The following is a 22,940-nucleotide window of genomic DNA, read 5'->3' on the forward strand; positions in this document are numbered from 1 at the left end:
GTGCTGCAATCACTACATTATACTGCAATATTTTAACATTTTTAAGTAATCCTTAGAGCAGTGGTTTTCAACCTGTGGTTGTCAAGGTGTCCATAGAAGATGACTATGATCAGTCAAAAGTATGTGAATACTTACAATTCAAAGGGGTCTGCACTTCCATTCAAATTTCCAAAAGGGTTTGTACTTCCATTCACAATGTTTTAGGGGGTTGCAAATGAAAAAGGGTTGAAAACCACTGCCTTAGAGGATGGCAAATAGGTTGCAGTAAGAGACATAGCTATACCTCACTAATTATAAGTGCAAGCAACTTATGCTAGAGAATAGAGATCCATCTTCCTGCTAAAGATAAATGATACTTGCAAGTGCTCTGAAAAGATAGCTATATGTGTATGTGGGTCTTCTCAGCTCTCATAAGCCATGTAAGTTTAAGGCTGATCAGTGTTTGGATGTGAGATCCACAGAGAAAAACCATCAAGGGTGCTTCAAGAAGCAGGGCTGGTGATTCAGTACATGCTACGCTTCTGCTTAGAATTCACTCTTACATTTTTTGGGTACCCTAGACCTTAGAGAGAGCATATAAGAGCATGACCTCAGTCAATACTGAACCAAACATATAGCATGATGTTAATGGATGCTTTTTTTCAGATGAGAAGTAACTGAGCTGAATACTTGAGGTTATCAGCAATTAAATTACCCTTTCTGGGAGGCAGGCCTCAAAGTCCTTGCCAAATTCAGGTTTGTAGGTCATATCCTTTGGTGGTAGAAATTTTTAATAGAGCCATTGAAGGCAACAGAATAATGACAACTAGTATGATTTGATGATCTTGCCCTGGATCTTCATATTTTTTACATACTTAAATCTCCCTGTAATATCAACTCGATAGAGTATGTTTCAGTTCCTGCCCTAAACAGTCAGGTCACACTGCTATGAATTGTTAAATAGCTGTGGGCCAAAACGGCAGTGTTCATTAACAAGTAAAGTAGTCTCATATACTTTAATTTAAAAAACAAAAGGTTTTGGTATTCATCAGAATTAAAAGCATGATGTAGATGTAAAATATTAGCTTATTCCTTTCCCTCTTCTGCAGTGTATATTAAAAAAAGTAGTAACAAACCATGGATCTATCATCACCATTTTCAAAAGACCACCACAGTTGCTCTTCTCTATGAAATAATCCATTGCTTTTGTGATAGGTCAGAACAGAAGTCTCTGATTCTCAGGCAGTCATTGTTAACAACCAGTTTCATCTCAGCTCATGTACTAACAAGCTCTTCATTAAATGCCATTCATGATCAATTTCTGGGGAGTTGGAGCCTAATTATATGGAGATTCATACTGCCTGTCTCCAGAAATTAGCTTCAGTATTTACAGGTCTGCCTCAGTCAGTAATTGGGACTGGCTCTATGGGAACGTTCTCTGCATGATACCAAATGCAGCTCCAGTATTGTCTGTCTTTTAATTGTGTTTCTGGATTCCTGCTTCTTCAGGGTGGATTCTACTTCACTACCAGTATTTCATCTGCTCAGCAGTGAACCTGGAATATGCGGTGATGAAGCATCAAGGTTTCCCTTTTGCCTAGTCCTCACTGGTGCCGTTCCCTAATGTCTAGAATTATCTAACTTCAGTTTGGAAATCAAAAGGCTTGATCTTGCCCCATTAAAATCAATGGGATTTTCCCCCCTCAATCAAGTGGCTGCAAGATCATTCTCAGAATGAGCAACTACTTTTAAATCAATGTGGAACATTCAACAAGGGATGTTAGGAAAGAAATATTAGCACTAATCTGCCTCTGGCACTTCCATCATGCTTCACACAACATCTGTCTGCCCTGGCACATAAAGGCTCAGTTCTGCTCCTATCTGGTAGTGCTATATATTGGTACCATGATTTCAGGAGGACAGAATAGTTTCTTGAATATATCAATCAACGTGTACGTGAACAAAAATGAAGCAAAATAAGATGATTATACAGTATGAGACAGCAAGGCCATCAGAATCCTGGGGCATTGGGCAATGAGTAATTTGCATGGGTTAATACCTTCTTTATAGAAAACACTCCTAGTTTGGACTCTATAACATACATTTTCAGTCTACTGGATTCCCCAGGCAAAAAATTGCTGTTCAGTGGTATACAAAAATCACCTAGTATGTAGTGGTATACAAAAATCACCTGGTATGCAGGCTCTGACTATAAAAGACAATTTAGGGATGCATCCCTCATAAGAAGCAGAATTCCATAGGTCTCCAGAATCAGTTAAAACAACCTTTCTTCAAAACTCAGGTGATGTTATCAATCACATTTATGTCAGGCTAATTCCCCCTGATTCTGAATTGAAGCCCTCCAAAGTGCAGTAAGCTGCTATGAAGCTGCCTAAAACGGATTGGCAGGGTTACTGTAAAACAGATATAAGAGGGTGAGACAATAAGTGGGGAATCCTTTTTCACTGGGTACAGTTAAGAATTGTCCTAACAAAAGACAATTGCTTTCGATCATCATTGCTTTCATGATCTGGTAAGGGGGCTCCAGGTCCTTGACCACCTGGGTGATAGCAATCATTGCTTGCTGGAATTCATCATCCAGCGCAGGGTGACAAGGGCCTGCAGCAAGGCGGTAGCCCTGGACTTCAAGAGGGCCAACTTCAACGAGTTGAGGAGACTGGTGGGAGAGGTGCTGGGGTTCTCGAGGGCAGGGGAACTCAGTGCCCAAGATGAGTGGTTGTTCCTTAAGGAGATGATACTCAGGGCCCAAGGGGTGACAATCCCAACAAGAAGCAAGGGGGGCAAGAGTGCCCAAAAGCCCCCCTGGCTCACCAAGAACGTCTGGGAATGCCTGGTTGCCAAAAAGGCGGCATACACCCGGTGGAAGGTGGGGGCTATCTCCAAAGAGGAGTATACCTCCACTGCTTGGGCCTGTAGGGGGGCTGTTAGGAAAGCTAAGGCAGACATAGAGCTAGGACTAGCATCCAAGATCAAAGATAATAAAAAGTCCTTTTTCAAATATATAGGGAGGATGAAGAAGGCACTGGGAAATGTGGGGCCCCTGCAAGATATGCTGGGCAATCTGGTGGTTGTGCCAGAGGAGAAGGCAGACCTCTTTAACAAATTCTTCACCTCTGTTTTCTTGTGCAGGGACTGGGACTCCCCCACCGGGATTCAAGACGGACTCGAGGGGAACGCCTCCAGACCTAAGGCTGAGGAGGACCGGGTTAGAGTGCTTCTGGAGGGGCTGGACGTGTTCAAATCAGCAGGTCCAGATGCTCTCCACCTCAGGGTGTTGAGGGAGCTAGCAGGGGTTACTGCAGGGCCCTTGGCACGGCTTTACGAGCACTCATGGTGCTCAGGCCAGGTGCCAGATGATTGGAAGGTAGCCAATGTGGCCCCCATCTTTAAAAAAGGGAGGAGGGAGGACCCGGGCAACTATAGGCCCGTCTGTCTTACCTCAATCCTGGGGAAACTCTTTGAGAAGATCATCAAGGAGCACATCTGTGACAGGCCGGCATTGGGGATGATGATCAAAGGCAACCAGCAGAGTTTTATTAGGGGCAGGTCATGTCAGACCAACCTGATTGCCTTTTATGATCAGGTCACAAAAGCATTGGATGCAGGTGTCACCGTGGATGTAGTCTTTCTGAACTTCAGCAAGGCCTTTGACACTGTCGACCACCCCATCCTCATTAAAAAATAGGCAACTGTGGCATTGATGCCTACACGGGCAGATGGATTGCAAACTGGCTGAAGGGTCATACTCAGAGGGTGGTGGTGGACAGGTCATATTCGACCTGGGGGGAAGTGGGCAGCAGAGTCCCCCAGGGCTTGGTCCTTGGGCCCGCACTGTTCAATTTCTTTATCAGCGATTTGGACGATGGGGTGAAAAGCAACCTGTTCAAATTTGCTGATGATACCAAAATTTGGGATGAGGTGGGCACCCTAATAGGGAGGGAAAGACTGCAGCAAGACCTGGATAGGTTGCAGGGGTGGGCTAACAAAAACAGGATGCGTTTCAATACTGACAAGTGCAGGGTGCTGCACTTGGGCAGTAGTAACCAGCAGCACACTTATAAGATGGGAAACTCCCTTCTTGAGAGCACGGACGCAGAAAGGGATCTTGGAATCATCACTGATTCCAAGATGAACATGGGCCTACAATGCGAGGTCACGGTTGGCAGGGCTAACCGGACCCTATCGTGCATCCACAGGTGCATCTCAAGTAGGGCCAAGGAGGTGATCCTCCCCCTCTACGCAACACTGGTCAGGCCACAGCTGGAGTACTGTGTCCAGTTCTGGGCGCCGCACTTCAAGAGGGATGTGGACAACATTGAGAGGGTCCAGAGGAGGGCCACCTGCATGATCCGGGGACAGCAGGGCAGACCCTACAATGAGAGGCTACGGGACCTGAACCGGCTCAGCCTTCACAAGAGAAGGCTGAGGGGGGACCTTGTGACCGTCTATAAACTCACTAGGGGGGACCAGAAGGGTTTGGGGGAGACCTTGCTTCCCCTAGTGCCCCCCGGGATAACAAGGAATAACGGCCACAAGTTGTTGGAGAGTAGGTTCAGATTAGACATCCGTAAGAACTACTTCACAATCAGGGCAACTAGGATCTGGAACCGACTTCCAAGGGAAGTGGTGCTGGCTCCTACCCTGGGGGTCTTTAAGAAGCGGCTCGATGCCTACCTGGCTGGGGTCACTTGAGCCCAGTTTTCCTCCTGCCCAGGCAGGGGGTCGGACTTGAAGATCTACAAGGACCCTTCCGACCTGACTTCTATGATGCTATGATTCTATGATTTGATTAATCTATTTTCCACCTCAGAACCTCCCTCTATTTGCAGGAAAAGTGACACCAGCTCCTTCTCCATTCCTCTGGATAGAGTTTCTTGCAAGGGTTGCCCTGTTCTTCTGATTGTGTTTGGTTTAAAAGAAAGCATATATGCCAGGAGGAGGCACGCGGTAGGGGGCCACATGTCTTCATTCAGCCATTCAACTTTGACAGTGGACAGACAATTTACAGCAGCGGCTACCGGGGAATATGAAGCTTTTGTGAGTCTACTACTGCCATAGGAGGGGCTCATTAACCACTTCAGCCTCAGCGTGGCTACTTTTAAGGAAGATACCATTTTTGTTTCTATGTATTAATTTCTATCTTCAGTCTCTTTTCATAATACATACCAGCAAAACCAGAAAATATCCTCGGTTATGGATCATAGGCCATCTAGCAGCCTGAGTCAGAGCATCCATGCAACATTTAACTTTATCCTTTGACTGTAAAACACTTCTGTGAAGCCAAGTCTGTGAACTAGTTGGAATTTTCAGTTCTTATACTAGCATGTGAAAGGTCAAATCAGGTCCTAGTCCAGGTTCAGTGGAAGAAGAGATCATTTTGAAGTATTCAATTGTACTTGCTATGTAGAAATGAAAGTATGGCTCATTCACACTGGTGCAGGAAATATAATTTCAGAGTGGGATCTGCTACCAGAGAACAGAGATGCCAAGCCAGCAACTTGTGGAACACATTCTTTTGGTATGTATTCAGCAACATTTTTCCTTCCGCAGGGTTCCAAAACACCAGAAATCAACTGGTATTCTTAGTCCAGTTTCTGGTGGACAAATATCCACATGATGGAGCCAACACCACAACCGCTCTTAATAGATACCATTATTGGAAGTTTCAGCAGAGCAGTCAAAACCTGAATAGGGCTGGAAGATGAGCCTTTTGAAACAAACCTAAGGCATATTGAGGAGCAGATGAGGGAGACTACACTGCTGCTACCTGGGCACAGGATTTACCAGATATATGAGCACAGGATTTAATTCTACTGGACTCTCTGACATCTTTTATAAGCAACATATTTATTCACAGTAGCTACAACAATAAAAGGAGCTCAAAAGGTCCAGTTTCTTTGGACCCACTGCAAAACACTCAGGAACTGAGAAAGGGATGTTCTTAGGGTGGGCTTCTTTGGCTGTGGGACCTTTTCTCACAAAAGATCAAAATAACCCCTACCCTGGCTGATTTCAGAGTAGAAAGGAAAGCTCACTTTTTAGCACAAGTCTTTCTTTAATGACAAGGACTGAAGAACAATACTTTTTTATGATTGATGAAGGTGAAAAGAAATATCTTCACTATTTTTAGTGGCTAGTTTAAGAGTGAACAGGTGTTAGAAAATTGCTAATTGCCATGGTTATTTTCTTATTTAATATCGGAAGAAGGATGCTTTATTCCAGGTCTCAAAGGTAACTCCAGTCCACACTTCAGTGAGAACCTCTTTGGACAGAGCTGAAAATGCAGTTGTATTCTGGGTATTTGGAATGACTCCACTCCTTAAACTGGGCGGCTGGAGGATTCTCAATGTTGCTGCTGGACAGTGAGAACAAGCTGAAATTCCCTTCAGAGCCTGTTGGAGGAACTATACTATCAAATGAGGTAAGACTCATCCTATGGTTAGGGTGAGCTGTGTTTCTGAACCATCCCCACCTCCAGCCAGTCCTGGAAAAGTTCATTTTCAACTTACCGTGCTGAAGCATCAATTTTAAACACATAATTTTTAATGTTTTGAAGTTTCCAGGGTATCATTATTGTATCTTGGAAGTGATATTTGATCTCATTGTGACTCAGCTTTGGTAGCTGGGATCTGAGATGGCCTGGAACATTTTGTTTGAGTATTTCAGCAACACTGAAAATATCTCTCTGCACTATTGAATTAAAGCAGCATCCATTGTCTCTGGACAACTCTGTGCTCCCTTCAGTTGCTGGAGTTAATTGTTTAACAAAAGTGTGGCTGACCAACACCCTGCCATATTTGTACAAGAATGACCTTAGGTCACTGATATGAGGAAAACAGTAACCAAAACAAAGGGCAGATGTCAGTCCTGAGATCCTTAACTCACAGATGTGTTCATTGCATTGTGCACAAGTTGCCAGGACAAGTGCGATCAAGTGGTGTTAATGAGCTGAAAGGAAAGAAGTCTCCGAGCACAAGATCACGCATGAAAAAATAAGCCTACACAAGAAGGAGCAGGCAGTGTGTATCCCTGGCAGGCTGGATAGCTCAGTTTGGGATAGCAACTCATCTCTCTTTGTCAAAGATCACACAAAACAAAACACCTTGCATGTTATAGCCTCATTCTGCAACTGATAATTATGGTGTCTGGAGCTTACTCATGCAAACAGTTCTGTTGACTACAGTCAGACTGCTGCATGAATAAGTACTAGTCAGCATCAATGAGAGGTGTAGAATCAGACCCTATTTTATTTGCTTTTAGTATGCCAGCATTGCTGAGCCGACCATGCAGGTGAAGTTCTCTCAATAGAATGAATATATGAAAGGCATAAGGGAGGGGAAAAGGTTTAACTTTAAATATTTTAAAGCCAAAATGTCCTTCCTTTTCATAATCTACTTTTCAGATATATTGTATTATATTGTATTATATTGCCATATCATAATAATATAAAATATGCCATGCTATAACGATATATAATAATATATATAATATAACTAATAGTCTCAGTGCTAATATCTGATAGAACAACAGTACGTAATAGTTGCAGACAAATCCATTTTTTAAATTGAGTTTTCTAAAATTAGTGTGATCGGAAAGCATCATCACAGCTATGCATTAAAAATCAAAAGAGTATCTGGGAAGGATCTGGATCTGGGTTTTGAAAGTGGTATATGATGTTTTTCCATCCTTAATGTCACACATTTACACATGACCTAGGACAGGAAAGATTTCAAGTTATTCTCCTCTGATCATTATGTATGCAGTCACTTGTGCAAACTGAACTATCAGGTGTCTACATCACAAAAATTTCCACCAAATCTAGCAATGGCTGGACCTCTCGCTGGCAGTCTCCTCTGAGATATAAATTTTAATTGATCACATGCCCTGAACTCAGTAACATCATCAACATTGGCAGAACCACATCACCAACATGCTACTGGGATCCTTGTACTGCTGCTGCTCATTCTGTATCAAACTAATGTTTAATTTAAGTAGGGGGCTTTGGTTTGCAGGGTTGTCAGGCAGTATCATGTCTCAGGTTCATTAAACTGCTTCAGATATAAAAAAAAAAAAGAAGAGGAAGAGACAGACACACGATCAGTTGGAGATCAAAGGACAGAGACTGAAATTTTAGCCTTTGCTTCTGATCTGACAGGGTTTGGAAGTGATACAGCATCTTCCTAGTTCTCTGGAAGAGACCTGCTTACATGCTGTGATGAATCAGAGCCAAGGTAACTGAAATGCAGGTAGATCTCTGTGGTTCCAGAAAAGAATCAGAAGTGCAAAGCACCTCCTATGAAAGTGGACTTATAAATAAAAGAACAGGAACAGAGATTCAGAATAATTCATAACTTAGTGTTATCATCTTATTACTTCTTTCATGAATCCGGCTTCAAATCTGTTTCTTCCTGCTGGTACTACTATTCTTAAAGAGCCAGAAACATTAACGCTATTACAGCAGCCATTACCAGGAAAGCAAAAGCATTTTAGATTTCTTTGGCCTCGTAGTACAAAACAGTACAAGGATCCCAGGACCTCTGCCATCTCACTCTTACATTGGGCCCTTGCTCCACAGAAACCTTCAGTTCCACTGTACTTAATAACTGTGAGGCAGAAAGAATTTCTATTACTCTAAATTAGTCTGAACCATGACTCCAAACAGATCTGCTTGAACTCCTACTCAAACAGCCTCCACTTGCTTAGCTAGAGCCTTTTTTCTCCTCCAAACATGTGTATTCCTCTCACTGCTTTGTATTAGTTTAGTTTCTGATACTCCTTTATAAGAGATCCATATATGGGTCTGGAGAAAAACGAGTGTTAAAAGGCTGCGCTTGGAAAAAGGACCAAAGGAAACAGTAAAAAAACAAAATAAAATAAAAGGATGGATTTCAGTATCTTTGTGGCACCATAATCTTCATCCCTCACCTCTTAGCAGCTCTTATGTTGCATTGCTAGGAATTGTTGTAGTTTAGTGTTCCTTCATGGATGTTAATTACCAGTATTATTTTATCTCAACTGCCATTTTACACTTAAATGAAAAGGAAAATAATGTCCCAGCCCCAGTGAGTTTATAAGCTAAAAAGGCCAAAATGAAGTAGTGTAGGAAATGAACAGCAACAGGGCAGGAGCTGTTCAATCTCTGACTATGGCTGGATTTGTAAGTGTTCGTGCAGACTTTTCCAGTAAATGAAATATGACTGAGTGGGAGAGTACTCGTGTTTCCTTCAGGGAGCCTCAGCCAGCCACAATGGGTTAATATCTCCTACATCTTTTTTGCTTTCCACACAATCAATGTAGAATCAGTGAACTACACAGGCACGGTGGAGCCCACAGAACCCTGTCTACTGGCTTTGTGTTCTGTGCATGTAGCACAATGGGGTGTTGGTTTATAACTGGCACTAGCACAATACAAATAATACATAATATTAACTACACAAAGCACTAAAGGGCCTAGCTACATCTACACACTGCATCCCTGGCAGGCTTTGCAACACAGGCCACAGAGAATGCCTCTGGAGGGGTCACAAACGATTTAAAGGGATACTGAGTTCAGAGACCCAACACCCATTAGCCAGTCCCACCGCACTCATTAAAAGTAAATCATTATCTTTGCTATTGTTTTGGTCCTTTTTTGTGAAGCTTTTCAGTTCCTTGCCTTATCCAGTGGAGTTAGCTGGGACTGGGAGTGAAAGACAGATTTGAAACACATCTTGAATTACCCATGTAGTGGGTTTGGTATCTCCAGTCACAAGCCCCACTCCAGCTTTCAGAGCCTTTACTTTCTTTGTTGCTCACTTGATCTTGCTGTTTTGTTTCTTATATCTTAATTGGGCTCATAAATCACCCCATATTACATTTGCTTACAAAGCTGGTGTGAAATACATCCTGAGCTTCCAGACTCCCCACACGTAAACCAAGATTAATCATTACAAATCAAAATGAAAGGCAAAAATACTTTAGAAAGGGGAGAAATTCAGCTTCTAAATAACCATGAAATTTCCCTTTATATGACTGCTTCTAAGACAGGCAATAAAGTCTTTTGTCAGCACCTTCAGCTCAAAGATCTTTGATGTCCATTTGTGTAGGTCAGTGAATTTAGGGAAAGAGAAATCCAGAAAATCTGCTGCCAGAATTCCTCCTTACAGGCTCTCCAAGAATAAAACTGGATTCTTTGGATCTATTTTATCTTTGATATTACTCCACTTTGGCTATTTGAATTACAGCAGGAATAAACTTGGTCCATTTTATTCTAGGCTCAGGAAGAGTCTAAGGTCAGGGTGTTCAAAGAGACACCAGTAAGTGGCTAATCTTGAATTTATCTATAGTTGTCTGACCTCAGTAATTCTGGCTGAACTGCAGAGAAAGGCTTGATCTACAGCTTGTTTGAAATATGAGAGGTGGACCTGAATGTAGACACATAGGATTAGCAGCTTATACCTGCCTCTCTCAGTCAAAATTTCATGCATGATGACCCCCTGAATCTGATTGCTTGTGTTCGTTAATGGATACATTTAGGATATTTACTTTCTGTGTAATGTGTTCTGCCAAAAGATTGTCTATGATCTGTTAAATAATTCCAAAATGGGAAGAATAAGAGACTAAATGTGGGAAGTGTAAAACTAGCCCCAATGTGCTTGGTGTGTGCTGTTCAGCTTTATATAATGAATCCATTTATGAATGGTCAATAAAAGATAATACGTGATAAATAGAAGTGATAAACCTGTTGCAAACATAACTGATAAGTTTTATGGAGGGTTATAAGCATGTCATTAGAGTTAGAGATTGTTTTAAGCCCATAGTTATAAATGACCAATTAACTTGCTGAACTCTGTGATAATTAAGCCTTTATTAAAACATCTCTTAACCATTTATTAACTCTTTATATATTAACTGTAAATGGACCCTTATTATAAAATCTAACCCACCTCTGCTTAGTATACTAACAGAGTTGCCTGTCTCCAGCATTGCAGATATGACACACTGCTGCTGTCAAACAAGATATTTTCTGATATGCTTCCTCCAACACTGGCAAAACTGCTAGTTAAATTCTAATCCCAGAATCATCATCATCATCACTGTCATATCAATATAATGATATTTGATGACAAAAGGGTCCAGGTTGATTTTTAGAGGCCCAGTGATTCCTTCAATGATAGCAACTAATAAGATCCAATAAGTCCTCCCTCAGGAGGAGTGAACATGAAGGACCAAGTTGCTATTGTGTTTTTGCCATGGCTTTAGTGCCTGTGACTTAATTTATTTTACTAATTTTGCATCTGAATTCAGTGATTGTAGGAGTTGCCACTTTGAAAGACTCAGAGACCTCTATTAATCCACAGAAAAGGTTTAATTCTGTGCAGACCTCCCCATCCTGCCCTGCCTGTGAGCTTCAGACCAGAAGTTGGAAGGGAGCACTTGGGACTCCATTGCCATCCGTTCTTTGAATTGTTTGCTGAGACAAATGGATAGAAAGTGAATTGATGCCAGATGCTGCCATAGTGTTGAAGCAATGTAGTCATGATGGTCCAGGACATATGTAAGAGGTAAGGATCTGAGGGGTGATATCTTGTATTAGACCAACTACATAGTTGGGAGAGATTTTAGACAAGCGTTCTGGCACATGGGCCCCTTCCTCAGGATGATAAGGACAGTTTTGTGATACAGACATTTTCTCTCTAAGAACTGACTCAACTGAACTTCATTTCACACAGGTCTCCAATGACTTTCCATTCTCAGATGTTCACTTCAAGTGGGTGCACCTACACAAGATGCTAAATGCGCAGTAGACTAATTCTACTGCACATTAGTACATCATGGCAGAAGCCATGCTATTGCATTACTGCGCTTTAGAAGTAGTCTAGTGTGCATTAACACCACTAGAAAGGCATGCACTGATGCTACTGTGCAGTAGTGCCAGTTACTGTGCATTGATTTAGTACCTATTATTACAGGTGCTAAACTTAATGCGTAGTAACTACAGCACATTAATTCACATGTAGACATGCCCAGCATGACATTTGTTATCTACAGCAGCAGCAGGCACAAAAATATAAAGTGCTAAATAAGGATGTGTCTTGTATGGCCATTATTTCACGAGCCACTGGTCTGTATTAAATTGTGTGGCAGGATAAAGTGCCATGTCACACAAGAAGACACATGCATTTTGCCAGTGTGCAATCCAGTACTGTGATGATAGCTTTGTAAATGGCAGATTCGGAAGAATGTGTGAAATAACAGAGTTTTCGGTCTGTTCTCAAATGAAAAGTCCCTCCCACACATATAAAGGATATCAAACCACACATACATACATATCAACCTATCTCTACTCTCAGATATTTGCTCTGTTAGTAATATCTCAACCCACTCAGATTGAACAGTTGCACTCTATTCATGTAGTTTGCAGCAGTGATAGGAGGCTTAGAATTGGCGAGATGGCAGTAACTCTTGTTTCCATGTCAATGCCTCTGTGTATATTCTAGCAATCCAACCCCCCACCTCAAGAGACTTCTATTCCCTCTGCATGAGAAAGGGCTAGCCAGGGGGACAGCCCTACTGGAGTTCCTATCATCTGCTATTTCTTAATGCAGAGAACAGAATGTGAGGTCTCTTCCTCCTCTTGTGAAATAATTATCTGTGAGGGCAGAGGTGAATCATCCCAGTGAGGAGATTTCTTTCTGCACTGCTTTGCTTTCTTCTGTCTTTTCTTTGCCCCTCAGGCTTCCCAACAAGGTGTTTCATTTAAATGTGCCTTTGACTATTCCTGAAGGCAAGAATCCCCAAAGCTACAAAGAGCTAAAAAGCCATGCTTCAAAACTCATAGTCTCCTCCTTAGTGAGACTGATGAGGTCCTGCAAGGCTCTGGCTTCATTTTGGGAAGCTTGAACACATCTATTGTGGAGCTGCAAACTAATTTGCTGCTAGTATAAGTGGCTCCGGCTCCAGTGACTTTCATTGCATCTGGTTGGGTAAGAACTTTTCCCTTGTTAAAATGTATGATGACAACAATAATTTTATTTTTTTTCTTCAATATTTTTAAAGTTTTAATTGAAAAGTTAAAAGAAACCCCCCTGAATGATTCTGTTTAGGGTTTTGTTTAACCCCCCCTCCCCACTTTTTTTTTGTTACAAAAGCAGATCTTTTTGTTATAAGTGAACATTTGTAGGACCCCTTTTCATCACAGAAAAATATCTGAAATATATTTAACCAGCTCCAACTTAAATGGAGCTTCTTGCAAAGCTTTGCTTTATAGGTATAAAAAATCCAGTTTTCTTTTGTAATTTGTAATTGTTTGTAATTTTTCCTGCCCCCCAAAAAACTCAAAATCCTGCTAGTCCCTGCAAACAGCAAGTAAGGCTCCCACCTTGTGACCAGTTTCATGCAGAGAAATCTCACTGTTTGCATCAATCCCCGTACACTCTCCATGAAGTCAACAAGAGTTCACATGAAGGCAGAAGTTTGCCTGTGTGGACCTGGTTTGAGAACCTGAAATAACAAGAAGAGTGGCCATTTCCAACTAGTTTTGAAAATGCCCTGTCCACGATTCCCACAGAATTAAGTCAGAATATGGTTTATGGGCCGGTGGCACAGGACAAATGTAGAAGATCAGTATTAAGTCAGAGTGGCACTACACTGCAATGACACTTTCAAATTCCCTGGCTGGGTACAGTTTTTAAAGATATCTTTAACTGATTGAGGAAGGAGAAAGGAAAAGGGAGGTGAGAAGTAAAGTGGCCTAGTAGAAGGAGAAGTGTGCTGGGCACTGGTGCCAGTCCTCTTCTGTCACTGACCTGCTAGATGCATTATCCCCGTGGAGCCCAGAAGCCTTGGTCATGGACCTGGACCTCATTGTGCCCAAGCTGTACAGACATGATGGGAAGACAGAAGCTGCCCTGGAGGACAAGAGACAGGCTGGATGTAGACAGCTGACAGAATGACCAGACAGCGAGGAGAACTGGGATGGACACAGAGAGCTTTAGCCCACAAAAGCTTCTTCTATATCTATATAATTTATATCTTTATCTGTATCATCTATATCTATATCAACTATATATATCTACATCTATATCTATATTATATAGATACAGGCAGTCCTTGGATTTATGACACAACTGGTTCCTGAAAACTGCTTGAAACATTGTAACTTGGAACCAATTTTCTCATAAGAAACAATGTTATAAATGGGGGATTGATTCCTAAACCAAGGCCCAATACCCTATTTTCACCAAAAATACCCCAGAATGTTGTACTCATTTAATTATAGATGAGTAATATAGCTACATTAATGTATTTATATTGTAATAGCAATCATATTGATTTGGAATCACATTGGTTCTTGGCTGCAGTCTTCTCAGGAGTCTTGGCTGCAGGTTTTTTTGGAGTCTTGTCTGCTTTCTTAAAGGAAGTGTCCGAGGAGGTTTGGACAGATGTTCTTCAGGGAGACGAGCGATGCAGTGAACTTGTTCACTGGCGTGGGGTCGCATCGGGTCGAGTGTTGTAAAGTCCAAACTGGCATTGTAAAGTTGAAACAGGGTGTCAATTTATAAACATTGTAAGTGTGAAACATTGTAACTCGAAACGTTGCAAGTCAAGGGCTGCCTGTATATATAGATAGATATCTATAGTTATATATAGCTAGAGATATAAATATCTAAAAATCTATATATAGATGTATATCTATATTTAGATATATAGCTATAGATAGGTATACCTAGAGATAGAGATATATAGCTATATAGAGAGAGAGAGAGATATGTAGAGATAGCTATAGCTATATATGTAAGTATAGACATACATCTGTAGATAGAGAGATATAGGTTGATAGATACCTATATCTCCAGGATACCGCAGTCCCTGACACAGGGACAGTGCCCTTCTCCAGCGCTGCTTGCCCGAGCCAGTGCAAAAGGCGGCTCCAGCGGTGGATGATGGAGATGTAGCGGGAGAGCTGCTGCGGTCAGTCGACAAGGTGCGCATCTCCCGCGCTGCCTTCTCCAGCCCCAGAGGAGGAGCCCGGGAGGATGCAGAGGGAGCGGGTCCCGCCGAGGGCAGGGCCCCGCGCTGTGCTGCGAGCTGTCCGGGGCGCCGGGCCCCGCCGTCACGGGAAGGGCAGGCGGGTGCCTCGCACGGCCGCAGGCACGGGGCCGCGGGAGTCACGTCGGGCGGCCCCTTGCTCAGCGCCGCGGGCCGCCTCCCGCAGCCCCCCCGGCGGAGCCCGGCGCCGGGGCAGGCGGGGGCGGGGGCCCGCGGGCCGCGCCGTGATTGGGTGCCATTGTTCCCTTTATGCCGGGCCGCATAAATAGCGGCCCGCGGGGCGCCCGCCATCGCCTGCGCCCGCCCATGCAGTCCGACGTGGGCTCCGCGTCCAGCCGGGCATCGTCGCCGGAGCCGGGAGAAGCCGGCGGCCCCGGAGAGCGGGGCGAGCCCGGGCCCCGGGCCCAGCTGCGGGGCAGCGGGCAGGCGCCGTCCGCGGAGCACCGGCACCGGCAGCGGCTGCGGGTGAACAGCCGCGAGCGCCAGCGGATGCACGACCTGAACCAGGCCCTGGACGGGCTGCGCGAGGTGATGCCCTACTCGCAGGGGCCGGCGGTGCGCAAGCTCTCCAAGATCGCCACCTTGCTGCTGGCCCGCAACTACATCCTCACGCTCAGCAGCTCCCTGCAGGAGATGCGGCGGCTGCTGGGCGAGCTGCGCGCCGGGCCCCCCGCCTGCTCCCTGGGCTACCCGGCCTTCCGAGCCGCGCCCGCCCCGCACGAGCCCCCGGGCCCCGCTTACAGACACTACTCGGGCCTGGCCTGCCCCTGCTCGCTGTGCCAAGCGCTGCCCCCGCAGCTGCCCAGAACCGCAGCCGCCCACGCCTGCCTCGGGACGAGCAAGTGAAGCCAAAGACTCGCGGGACCGAACAGCTTCGAGGGGCCAGCCCCTGCGGAACTGGGGATGTTGGGGGTGGAGGAGGGAACCAGGCGGCTTCCTCCTAATGAAGACCCTCGCTGGTCCCCAGAGCATGCTGTGACGGCTCTGGCTCCAAACCGCCTCCTTCCTTCTGTATCAGTTGAGTTGGGCCCTCCCAGAGCTGTGCACACAGCAGCTTGGTCTGGTGCCATTGCCTCCCGCTCTGTCTGCCTTGCTTGAGTAGCTGATGCAACTACCTAGCGTCTCCCTTGTAGTCCCAATAAACACAGGGATGTTCTGTTCCAACGGATGTTGCCAACCGGTCTTCTGTTTGGGGAAATGTCTTCAAGTTTTGCGCGGGGAAGGGAGACTGAACAGAAACCACTCCATCATGGAAATAACAGTGTGGAAGGGGAGCAGTGAAGAGGGTGGGAAGGGGAGGAGAGGAGCTAAGGGGATTGGGATGCAAATGCAACCAATTTGTTCATGGATGCTTTTGGTCGCCATGTTGGTCTGTGACCAATGCAACCAATTGGCTTGTTTCTCAAGGAGCTAATATTGGAGTTCAGGGAAGCTATACGCAGTTCTGGTTCCTGCTCGCTGTCTTAAGCATGTGATGGCTTGGAGGTGCTGATAAAATTAATCTAAAGGCAAGTAAATGGTGACTCTATCTGACAGGCATGCAAACATCTCCCCCTTCTCACTTCAGCTCCTCTCCAAGAGTCACCACTTGTTTGTAGGGTGCCCTAGACTGGGACTGCTACATTCCCTACCAGGAGGAGCCTAAGTGCATGTTTTCAGGCACTCAGACAGAACTTAAGGTATTGCAACAATTATAAAACTTCTGAGGAAGAGAGAGCCTGTGCACTGGCATTTTTCAACATCAAATGATGTTGAGAAATGCAGACTTTCTTGAATGTTAAAGGATCTTTCTTCTAGCTACTCTTCTGGTCTCTGCTAAGGCTCTGTACTAGTCTTTCATGGTTTGGTTCCACAGCCCAGGCTGCAAAGTCATTGCTATGGGGTGAGGGGTTTGAAACTGGAGCTGTAAGCATCCTGGGCTCAGTGGAGGGGGCTAGATGGGGACCCTGATGGGGAGGGGGGGTCTGTGACGTGACGGATAACTGGAGCCTTCTGAGTGCAGGTATTTAAACTTAAATATTGTATTACTTGGCTAACAGTGCTGCTGGCAGGAGTATAGATGGGCTGGGACTTTGCAAGCGCACCTGAAATGCCCAGAGGAAAATTCCAAATCTCATTTTGTAGCATGTGGGAAACCAATTGGGAATCCACAACTCGGACTCAAAGCATTGTAAGCAAGAGCATTGTAGGAGCAGCATAAAGCGGAAGCACTTCCCATTAAATAAATACCAGTGACACCTCTGGAGGGATTTCCTTTACAGTCAGCCTGAGGTGAGGGGCTGTAGATTTAGGCTCAATCAAAAGGTTCAGTGTAAGCAGCTTCCTGCAAACGCATTCTAAGCTTGGCAGATACGAGAGAGGAAAGGGTTAAATAATAAAAATTCTGTCAACAAAATGCCTTAATTGGCAACATAATTCTCTTTATAAAACTGGCTTTGCAGCCCAGTAAGTGCTGTAGGAGCTGTATGGCAGAGTATCTCACTGCAAATGACACAGCATTGCTTTGTGACTGTTACCTGTTCACCAAAAATAGTCCTCCAAACACTTGATGGTTCAATCCTAGCTGCTTTCTGGGCATTATAGAATCATCTTGAGTACGTCTGTAGCACCTTTCCTCCTGAAGAATCGCAAACCACTTTACAAATACACACACAGCATACTGTACACCGCATTGAACCACCGCTGCAATTACCTCTGGTATACAGCAAGGGAGGTGCTAACAGTACTTGGAAGATTTATGCAATACACAGCACAGAAAGTGCAAGAGAGAATCATGTGAAGCTCTGCAGAGTATTTAGAGAAACATAAGATACTTGCTTAAACGGGAACCTGGGCAGGGTATTGGAATTAAGCTAACCCTGCAGAAGTGGGAGTATGAGCAGTTGGGACCTTCCTTTTACATCTCATCTAAAAGACGGCCCCTTGAGCAGCGCAGTGCTCTTGGCAACACGCATGGGCACTGGTTGAATACTGACTCAGAGGGAAGGATGCTTCTCTTTGAATCACCAACACCAAATCCTGCAGAAGTAGGTAGTCTGCAGTATGATTTGCTACCGTAACAAATAGCACATACTGAGGCCCACGCTGCATAACTGGAGTTCTAAGACTATCGTGGCCTAAAATGGCCATGAGCCCTTTCCCCCACTCATCCCTGCTCTCTCTTCAATACCTCACTGAAGAGAGAATACTTTCAAAATACTAGGTATCTGCACTCATTAATGGCTCAAATCACCACAGATCTGTAACAGGGCAGTGCTATGGTCCTGGTTTAAGGGAAGTCTGTGGAGCAGACGGAAGGGAGAATCTGATGGAATTAAGGCAGAGTCTGAAACCTGTAAAAGAATCTCTGATTTAATAGATCTTCTGAAACACTTCTGTGCTTAACTAGGATTGGAGAGCTGCCACCTGGGATCAATTTTTGGTGCTTGTTGCTTGCACTCTGGGCTCCCATTCAAATGCTCAGGGCCAAGCATGTGTCCTATCGCATCTTTGGGAACAGAGAGCCAGCTATTCTCCATTTTACTATGGTTCCCCTCCCCTGGCATTTTCTCTGGTACTCAGTTGGCACATCTACATGTGCAATTAATGCGAAGCAATAAACTCTGGAGTTTATTACTCCAGAGTGTATTGCCATTTGAAGATGTGCCTGGGACTGCAGCATGTTGAACTGAGTCAGAGCGGCTCTGGCTAGCGAGGAGTCCCAGGAGGTCAGTCTGCCAGCCTGGGGCTGCTCACCGCCTGCCCATTCAACGTGCTGTGGAGAGGCTGGTTGGGGCAAAAGGATGCTTCAGTACGGGGCTAGTTGGCAGGCGCTGCTGTGGAGTTTTTAAAATTAGTTAAAAAAAAATTAGTTTACTCCAGCACCCATGTAGATGTTTACTGACCAGCTACTTAGTCTTCTGCGCAGTAAACTTCTTGTGTAGATGTGCCCAGTTTGTTTGACCTAGGAGGATGCAAGTGTCTTTAGAAACTCAAGCAGATGTCTCCACCCTGCATCGGGGAAGGAGCAGTAAGGCTGATCTGTGTGTCTACACTCCTCCTTCAAAGATCACAGCTCCATGATGTGAAGCACCATTCAGATGGAGCCCAATTTTCCTAAGTTCACAGGTTTTCCATTTCCCACTCTGAGAGGGTCAGATGCCTCCCCATCATTTGGGCTTCTTAAAGGAATGTTTCCTGGTTGAACCGATAATAACTGTAGTACAAAAACTGTATTTTCCCCCACTGAATAATGGAGAAAAATACATTAGCTGCAGGTCATTAGGTAAAGGCCCACTAGGTCCCTTTCCTGATTTTTAATATTGTACAGATGATAGTTGTTAGTTGACAGCTACGGTACAAGTAGCAATTTTGCAGGCATCCTTCATACTGAATTTTTCACTGATGTACTCTGACTGTATGATCTCACTCTCGGGTGAAATGGTGTTTGTCTTCGTGGCCATTCAATTATTGTTCATTCCACTGACAATGACAAAGAATCTCGTAAGCGCCACGTACAGTGATTGATTCTGAGGGGTGGACACCTGTCCACTCCAGTAACAACTGCTCTGAGACACAATTAATTTCAGGATTCAGGTCCACCAAATAGACAACAGACGGTAAGAACTTAGCAAGTATCTGAGGAACAGCATCCTCAGAAACTCAGTATATACTGTCTGCAAGCCAGCCTAGAGATGAAAGACTACACTGTCAGTTATATATTCCCCAAGTCACCCACACCCAGATTATTGTTTGCTAAACATTAACAAGATGTTCAGTGCTGGACAGGACACAAAAGTAAAAACAATTCCACCCCAGAGAGCCTTTGAGGTTTCTTTTGACTTGGTCAGGATACAGCAGCTATTGGGGGGGGGGAGTGATTTCATTACTGTCAAATTTATCTTCACTTTACATTCTTCAGGCTACTGCAGTATCCCTAAGCTCAAGATGTTTCCAGTTAAAAGGACTGATTTGCCAGGAAAATCTAGCCAGCCTTGATATAATAGGTATCGAGATCAGATGACACACACTGATGATGGAGACTTTTGCTTCAAACCAGTGATGGCAGAAAGGGGGTAAGAAGGAAAGAGACAAACCTCTTAATAATAGACTGGGGACAATGGTTATTTGCAGGGTTTATGTATGCTATAAATAGCAACTGTTTCAAAAAAGACCTTCTCTTTACTAACAAGCCCTATCCCAGCCAAGGGACTGATGTCTCTACAACAAAAGCTGTTAAAAGGGAAATTTATGGACTGATTTGATAGTGTGCACATGGGTGCCTGCCTCCTTTTGTGAGCCTCAGCTCTTAATAAATCAAGCGAGGGAGCCTGAAAGGCAAAAGCCAAGGGTGGCAGCTGGGAGGAATGGCCTGAAGACCTCTTTGCAACTACACAAATTCAGATGTCACCTGGCTCCAGTGCACCCCTGTGTCACCTCTCCAGAAGTATCCCTTGTGAGGAGAAGCATAAGACCTGATGCTGCAGCATGGCAAGGCTCAGAGACAGAGATGTTCAGGTTTGACAGTAATGTGGACACATGCCCTTCATTAGATTTGGAGATCTGGATGTGGAGAGCACAGAAATTATTTGATAACCTGCAGGAGCAGAGCCTCTGGGACCTACCAATTCCTAATGACACTATACGATCCTTCAACAAGAACAACACTGCAATTTGACCTTTCCCAAAGTGTCTGGAAAACAAGTCCCCCCACCAAAAAAAAATCCTTCCCCCAAATTTACCCAGATGGGCAGAGGATGAAATTGCTGGTTAATTAGCAGTGTAAAAATGAAGGACAATTCTTGACATGCAGGCACATGGCAGTCTCTTGTTGGGATAATGAAAGTCATTGACCCGTATGAAGCTGTCACTCAGCTAGTAATCTGAAGCAGATGGCTTGAATTCATTGGCCATTTCATAGCCAGGCTTGTCTCCTGTGTTCAGCAAGAGGCATTCCCTCTGGAGTGGGGCATATGCACGGATATAGCTGGAGCGAGAGGATGGAAATGTAAGCGCCCAACCCTCTAGTCTTTCTATTGATGCATCATCCCAGGATTTGAGATCAGCTGGAGCAGATCCGCTTCAGAGATTAGTCACAAGTCCCCAGATCTACATTCCTTGTGGGGAGAGGGACAGGGCCTTATCAGTGGGGTGACAGGCTCTGCCTCTGGAATCCATTTCTTCCATGGGTTTGACTGACTCAAACTGATCCAGCAGGATCTGTTGCCAAACTGTCTGTTTACTCATGTCTGCCCTGGCTCACTTGAGTGCTTTGCAAATAGTGGAACAAAGGAATCATTTTTTTAAATTGTATTTTTACAGATTGTTAGCTTGTTTCTCTTATTTGTGGTGGTGTTCACTGCAAGCAGAGCTAGCAATTCTGATGAGCACATATAACTTGCTCAGTAAAATTCCCAGCATATGATGTGTGCTTAATGATGTGTATGAGGGAGCATCTGGACATGAATGTACAATGCAGGTAGAGCATTCTGTAGCTTGATCCGTAGGTTCCCTGTTGCCCATTCAAGGGGTAAGAAAGATGCATTTCCTCCCTCTTCACCTTTTGCACCCAGCCTGGTCTTACAGTAGCTTTGCTATTTTCGGCACCTAAACCAAAAATGTTGCCTCTGAACTTGTTCCATCTTAGGGCAGGTTAAACAGCTTGCTCCCAGCCCCACAGGCTCCCTGGTGTAGGAGGGTGAATGCAACAAAGTGTGTACACGCAGCTGAGAGGACAAAGCCTCCACACCATCACATTCTTTGGATTGGATGGCCCAAGACCCAGGGGATCAGAAACTAGTCAGCGGATTGCAGCAAGAGACGCAAGAGTCCAATTCATCCCTCACATGGAAACATTTTGTGATGCATCATCTCTACATCTCTTTCCCCTCTCTCACTCTTAACTCAAGATCTCAAGTACGTAGAGGCACAGAGCATGCAAACCCACACAACGATCGTGGAAGAACGAACAACCACAACTCTGGTGCTCGGCCCTGCAGGATCAGGCTTTTAAATGAGTCGCTGCTTGCTCCTTTTCAAGTCTTGTTGATGCCGGAGGGGAGATGGAGGGTGGGGGAAGGGGGCCGACTCCATCGGGGCCTCACTGGAAGGGGTAGATTTTTCTCTCCCCGTCTTATTTTTCACTCAAGGCTGGTTTTCTGAGCTAATTACCAGGACCACAGCTGTGCTCTTTCTGACACAGAAGTGCTGCCATTGAAGTCATTCCCCCGAGGCAAGGCAGGAAGGCAGGACTGCCTGCAGCAAAGACAGAGAGACGGCTTTGCAGTGAAAACAGCGCATACGCCACCACAATCCTAACTAGCTCCAGCCAGCCGCTCCTCTGGGGGAAGCTCACGCTGCTGGAGCCCTTGCTGATTTTGGCAGCTCCATGCTGCTGGGAAGCTGTTACCTGGCAGCGCACGCAGCCCGGCTTCTGGCTGGCACAAAGAGGGCACTGTTGGAGGGAATAATACCAGGCTGCAGGAGTCCTGCGACAGATCACCCTGGCAAGGGAAAGGCACTGACAGAGCGACAGGGAACGTGAAGGGAGCTGGGTTTTTGGCTGCAGCCGTGCTGAGAGCTGCCATTCACACAGGACCACCAGTGCCAGGAAAGCAGGCAGTTGTCACATGAACCCCTCCAGCTGGGGCAGCAAATGGGCCAAAACCCAGCGCTTAGGTAGGAACAAGGAGCCACCAGAGAGATGCTCACTGGGGAAGCAGGGGGCAGGGGGGGCACCCCGAGGTTCAAGCCAGCTGCCCGGCACATCTGGGCAGGCAGCGCCCAGGCAGTCACTCCACGTCCAAGTCCTTCTGCATGGTCTGATCACACAGCGCCCCCTAGCGCCCACGCGGACATCTACCGACCCTCGCCGGCCACCGTACCTGGCCACTCCCCCGCCCGCGGGGAAAGGGGAAGTGACATCACACCCC

The 22,940-nt window shown here is 45.1% G+C and overlaps 1 protein-coding gene and 1 long non-coding RNA gene across 2 annotated transcripts; one reads left to right on the forward strand and one right to left on the reverse strand.

Moving 5' to 3' along the window:
• The first annotated feature begins 14,810 nt into the window (after positions 1-14,810).
• On the forward strand, positions 14,811-16,194 carry LOC109286015 (oligodendrocyte transcription factor 3). The gene has a single exon (XM_019498820.2). The coding sequence runs from the start codon at positions 15,280-15,282 to the stop codon at positions 15,874-15,876; it is 597 nt and encodes a 198-aa protein (XP_019354365.2). The 5' UTR covers positions 14,811-15,279; the 3' UTR covers positions 15,877-16,194.
• A 1,235-nt stretch (positions 16,195-17,429) lies between these two features.
• On the reverse strand, positions 17,430-22,936 carry LOC132251119 (uncharacterized). The gene is made up of 2 exons (XR_009462925.1): positions 22,418-22,936; positions 17,430-22,263 (listed from the first exon to the last, which is right to left on the reverse strand). It is a non-coding gene; the product is annotated as an uncharacterized LOC132251119 (long non-coding RNA).
• Between the last annotated feature and the right edge of the window lie 4 nt (positions 22,937-22,940).

This window comes from Alligator mississippiensis, chromosome 6 (assembly GCF_030867095.1).
Source record: "Alligator mississippiensis isolate rAllMis1 chromosome 6, rAllMis1, whole genome shotgun sequence".
Classification (NCBI taxonomy): Eukaryota; Metazoa; Chordata; order Crocodylia; family Alligatoridae; genus Alligator; species Alligator mississippiensis.